Source organism: Littorina saxatilis, linkage group LG13 (assembly GCF_037325665.1).
Source record: "Littorina saxatilis isolate snail1 linkage group LG13, US_GU_Lsax_2.0, whole genome shotgun sequence".
Taxonomy (NCBI): domain Eukaryota; kingdom Metazoa; phylum Mollusca; class Gastropoda; order Littorinimorpha; family Littorinidae; genus Littorina; species Littorina saxatilis.
The window spans coordinates 30,106,759-30,112,758 of NC_090257.1; the positions used below are offsets into that span (position 1 = coordinate 30,106,759).

The 6,000-nt window shown below is 44.1% G+C and overlaps 1 protein-coding gene across 1 annotated transcript in view; it reads right to left on the reverse strand.

The window, feature by feature from the left end:
* The window catches only part of LOC138945971 (protein mono-ADP-ribosyltransferase PARP14-like), a 28,375-nt gene extending 22,631 nt beyond the window's left edge, over positions 1–5,744 (reverse strand). Inside the window, exons 1-4 of the mRNA XM_070317502.1 lie at positions 5,402–5,744; positions 1,407–1,684; positions 853–1,095; positions 299–535 (exon numbers count right to left, since the gene is read on the reverse strand). Of these exons, the coding sequence (XP_070173603.1) occupies positions 299–535; positions 853–1,095; positions 1,407–1,674 (748 nt within the window). The 5' untranslated portion in view covers positions 1,675–1,684; positions 5,402–5,744. The remainder of the gene's footprint in view (positions 1–298; positions 536–852; positions 1,096–1,406; positions 1,685–5,401) is intronic.
* Between the last annotated feature and the right edge of the window lie 256 nt (positions 5,745–6,000).

Below are 6,000 nucleotides of genomic sequence, written 5' to 3' on the forward strand. Positions count from 1 at the left end.
ATTAGTCCAAAGTGGTACGCCTATGCAGATCTTATAAACGATGCTAAGTACTTTAAAAGCAGTTCCCTTGGCTTCACAAAGAATCACAAAGGAACCGAGCGACCTTGCCCTTGGTCCTTATAGGGCCTACCTTAATTGAGCCCAAAGTTGACATCGCGCAGACTTTTCAAAGTCTTTTTTACCGATAATTCACAACCAAAACTTCGTGCAGCGAGCTTCGTGAAGTAGACTTCCAGTTCTACGGGGATGATGATCACGAAGTCGACGTCACCCAAATAATATCAGGTTTGACACCAACCTTGATAGTCGTGAAAGTAGACGAGGCATCTGTCGCCCGGTGGTATCCTCTGCACTGTGTGCACGGGCGCCCCGCCGCTCCGCTTAGTGTTCTCGAAGAACCATTGGATGGTCTCGTCCTTGGTCCCCCTCGCCACGTTCTCCACCAAGACACAGTTAGACACGGGGACCTTTTCCGCTGACAGCTGCTTTCCTTTCAGCTTCTTCTTGTTGCATTTGTCCTGCACCTTGTCAAAATCTGAAAGAGGTTGGGGAAAATAGGTATATTTTTTCTATTACGTCACTCCATTTATTCCCAGACATCAACAATTCATCCTCCATCGATCGCCCTGAAGAGAGAGAGAGAGAGAGAGAGAGAGAGAGAGAGAGAGAGAGAGAGAGAGAGAGAGAGAGAGAGAGAGAGAGAGAGAGAGAGAGAGAGAGGATAAAAAGGCGTGGGGGGGGGGGGGGGGGGGGCGTTGCCAATTTTGTTAGTCAACTGTGATTGTATTTTAACGCTAAGTGCTTTGGACTTAGCGTTTTTATTTATAACATGTTTTTAATTAAGTATCAGACCTGGTTCCGAGTCGAACGTTGCCAGGACGACACCCTCATCATCCCCGTAGAGGATATCCTCAGGCTCACATCCGGTGATGTTCTCAAGAAACGTAGTGAGGTGGTCTTTTGAGACGTCGTTAGGAACGTTCCGGAACAGCAACTTGTTCGGGTAGTCGGGTGTGGGTTTGGGTGGAAGGAGCAGCTTGACGGTCATGCCGTTGTCTTCGATCTTGTGTTGCCGACAGCACACTGCTTCAGCGTCTGCACAACACACAGACAAACCACAGCTTGGAAAAGTAGTCCTCTTTAAGATGCAAAAATGTGGATATCAAAGCAGTAGTTAAATGTGAGTTAATGAGATATAATCAATGAATATTTGCTGGAATGCAGATGCCGCGTTACATGGCAATTACATATTTACCATTTCAAAGTTTTCTTTCATGCCAACAGACGCTGACAATGCCATCAATTTAAACTTATTTTGTGGAATGAGCACAGTTCTTACAATTTTAGGGAGATGGAGACAAAAGTAGAAGGAAGAGGAGGAAATCTGGCGAGAAAAAACAGCTTACCTTCCGCGCTGACAAAAGTGACCCAGACAGTTTCATTCTCCTTGTCCACGACCACCGTCTCCACCGGTCCCCCGACGTCAGGTTTTTCAAAGTAGAGCTTGTAGACGAGTTCATCAAGGAGCTGAGTAGTCGGTATCACTTCTACTGTTCTGGGAGGACCTTCTGATTCCGGCAACAGCGTGTCGAAAGTAACCTCTGGGGGCCTGTGATCTGTGCGATGAGGGTCGTTCTCATGCTGGTGTTCCTGTTCATGTGGCATTCTTTTCATTGTTGTGGGTCTGTTACGGAAGAACTTTTTGTTTAGTGTTTTGAAATTAGAAGGCTTTTGAAGTTGAAGGCGTTCTTTCGTTTAATATTTCCTTTTTTTGTTGTTGGGGGGGGGGGGGGGGAGTTGGAATGGGTATCAACAGATTTCATCTATTGTAGTCTCTTCAAGTACAAACTACCAGGTGTTGTTGCTTCCTCACACCACTGTGACAGTATACGCACGTTCTGTTTTGTTCCTTCTCGGCCAAGCCATTTTGGTTATACATAAAAGTGTGTTCCTTGTTATATGTTTTCTACAATACCCCTTATAAATAGGTTCTGCTCCAAAGAATGACCATCTGTCTGCCTGTTTGTCTGTCTGGCTATATGTCTGTCTGTTTGTCTGTCTGTCTGTCTGTCTGTCTCTCTCCCCCTCTATCTCTCTCTCCCCTCTCTCTCTCTCTCTCTCCCCCTCTATCTCTCTCTCCCCCCCCCTCTCTCTCTCTATCTCTCTCTCTGTATCTCTCTCTCTACTATATATATCTCTCTCTCTTCCCCTCTATCTCTCCCCCCCCCCCCTCTCTCTCTCTCTCTCTCTCTCTCTCTCTCTCTGTATCTCTCTTATTAAACATTACTATACTCCAAAGAATGACTGTCTGTGTGTGTGTGTGTGTGTGTGTGTGTGTGTGTGTGTGTTTGTGTGTGTGTGTGTGTGTGTGTGTGTGTGTGTGTGTGTGTGTGTGTGTGTTTCTCTCTCTCTCTGTATACATCTGGCTGTCGCTCTCTTTCTCTCTCTCTCTCTCTCTCTCTCTCTCTCTCTCTCCCTCTCTCTCTCTCAGTCTCTCTCTCTCTCTCTCTCTCAGTCACTCTCTCTCTCTCTTCCACTCTCTCTCATACTTAGTATCGTTACTAATTTCCACGAAGTGTATTCCTGATGGATAAGCTTAATTGCTACCCAAAGAGAAGCGAAAGAGAAAATGAAATCAGATGAACACCATTATGCGAAACTGTAACCAGAAACAATCCAGAATGCCCCAGACGATGCGCTGTGTGTGCGCTATTAATAGCGAGGATGTCAATAATGTGTTGGCAAGTTACAAACGATTGCATGTGCCTGAGGTGCTGATGCACAATACGGCCTGAGCTTTGAATTAGCTTTATTTTTAGACACAACGAATGCTTTTCTGAAAATATGACCTGTGCTCAATGCACTTGCTACATTTTTGTCTGAGAGAAATTCGCTTTCACCATGGATTTATTTACTTATCCATATTGATCTGTTTATCTATTTATACCTTATTATTTCACAAATGTTTGCGTATTCACGTATGTATGCGAAAATAGCCTACATATATCTAGACACATGACCTTTGCTTCCATGTGCTTACTTTCTTCTCAAACATATTTGAACATCTCGAAGAATAAAATAATGCATTGGATGCATGCCTCCGCAAAACTGAACGCAAAACGAAAGGTTTTGTACAAACTTAGGCAAATAGATGTCTCGCGCACATAAACGTAAGGTTACAGAATGTTGAACGTTGTTAATCAATCCAGGCCTAAATGCACCGAATGATATGACACTGATCCCGCCCCAGCTGGTGTCGTCTGAGCCCCTTATTCACCTATCCCCTCCTACACCCACCCACCGGCAACCACCCGAACCCCCACCACCCCCGTCCTCCATTCACACATCACACGTACGTTTGCCACAGTGCTCACTCTACAACAGTGCTCATTCTACAACAGTACTCTCTCTACAACAGTGCTCACTCCACAACAGTGCTCTCTCTACAACAGTGCTCACTCTACAACAGTGCTCACTCCACAACAGTGCTCACTCTGCAACAGTGCTAACTCTACAACCGTGCTCGCTCCACAACAGTGCTCACTCCACAGCAGTGATCACTCTACAACAGTGCTCACTCTACAACAGTACTCTCTCTACAACAGTGCTCACTCTACAACAGTGCTCTCTCTACAACAGTGCTCTCTACAAGTACAACAGTGCTCATTCTACAACAGTGCTCACTCTACAACAGTGCTCACTCTACAACAGTGCTCTCTCTACAACAGTGCTCACTCTACAACAGTGCTCACTGTGCTCACTCTACAACAGAGCTCATTCTACAACAGTGCTCTCTCTACAACAGTGCTCAGTCTACAACAGTGCTCTCTCTACAACAGTGCTCACTCTACAACAGTACTCTCTCTACAACAGTGCTAACTCTACAACAGTGCTCACTCTACAACAGTGCTCTCTCTAAAACAGTGCTCTCTCTACAACAGTGCTCATTCTACAACAGTGCTCTCTCTACAACAGTGCTCACTCTACAACAGTGCTCATTCTACAACAGTGCTCTCTCTACAACAGTGCTCACTCCACAACAGTGCTCACTCTACAACAGTGCTCTCTCTACAACAGTGCTCACTCTTCTCACTTTACAACAGTGCTCACTCTACAACAGTGCTCACTCTGCTCACTCTACAACAGTGCTCATTCTACAACAGTGCTCACTCTACAACAGTGCTCTCTCTACAACAGTGCTCACTCTACTACAGTGCTCACTCTACAACAGTGCTCACCCTACAACAGTGCTCTCTCTACAACAGTGCTCACTCTACAACAGTGCTTACTCTACAACAGTGCTCACTCTACAACAGTGCTCACTCTACTACAGTGCTCACTCTGCTCACTCTACAACAGTGCTCACTCTACAACAGTGCTCACTCTTCAACAGTGCTCATTCTACAACAGTGCTCACTCTACAACAGTGCTCACTCTACAACAGTGCTCACTCTATAACAGTGCTCACTCTACAACATTGCTCTCTCTACAACAGTGCTCACTCTACAACAGTGCTCACTCTACAACAGAGTGCTCACTCTACAACAGTGCTCACTCTACAACAGTGCTCACTCTACAACAGTGCTCACTCTACAACAGTGCTAACTCTACATCACTCTACAACATTGCTCACTCTACATCACTCTACAACAGAGTGCTCACTCTACAACAGTGCTCACTCTACAACAGTGCTCACTGACTAGCGGAAAACTGCTGCCCGTTCACAACCAACTATCTTTGATACGTGCATATATACGAAATAGTGATGTATGCTGTTTTACAACCTCGACGGTAAAACCAAACTAGCAGGGGCATGCTCCCGGTTGTTACCCAAACTTAAGACGATGAAACCAGATACGAGTCTGTATTGACATTGAAGATGAACAATCCTGCCAAAGCAGATCGGTATCGAAAGATTGAAGGAATAAATACGATTCAGCTGTGTCTTCGTCGGTGAATACACTAAAAAAACTGAGGTGTCGTTCTTCCCATGTAAACGATTCAACTCACCTACTTAAATCTGGCCAAGTTTTTAACGTGGGATTAGACCATATCACTACTTGGAGACATATCACAAATTAACAGCCTGAGTCTTGTACAGAGTGGGAGATTTCTGATGAACTGATTTTCTCAAGAGACATTATATTCATCAACATATACTCACGCTGCACAGGAAGCATTCATGATATTGATTTTCGTTATGTGTAAGGCTATGCGGGAAGTATATTGTGCCCTTAAGTATGAAAGAGAAGAAACACAAGATAGGCCTACAAGTTATACGATTCAGAAATGTTCTTCAGTGGTTAACTGAACACCGAAGAAAGCAATGAAGAAGACATATATAGTGACAAGTAACAGAACAATGTTGTTATGTAATGCAAATGAAATGTAGCATACTCACCTTTTTATTTAACTGAACCCGAGACGCGTTAATTATTTCTTGATACGAACGTGCACAGCTGCAAGCGGATACTATGCACACTCCTCTAACACTCAACTGTTAATAACTTAAGACATCAGTTGTCGGAGTGATATGCATGTGTAGTCTAACGTTAAAACACGTCCTGGTTCTACACTCACACAGAGAAGAGAAACTTGGTTAGCTTACTGTTATTTGCCAGCTTCCAGCTAGGCTGCTCCGCTCTTGCATCATCCATCACACATCAATTTTAGAAAGCAATTTTCCAGTTCGCCAGTACATGATCCTACTTTCGTTTTGCGATTTTCATCGAAACGGGTTGTGTGCTTCAGTTTTGTTTGTACAAGAAACAAACGTTGTTTCGTTTCTATTCCTATTCATCATGCTGCTGTTTCAGTATTTGATACTCGAGTGATTTTTTTTACTTCTGTTAACTTGAAAACATGTTACATCTTTATGTGGAATGCTGTGTGTTGGGTTTTGCCGGTCAAAATGTACCTGTATTAACTATCTTCTATCTATATATATATACGACTAGTGTCTGTGTGTCTGTCTGTCTGTCTGTCTGTGTGTATGTCTGT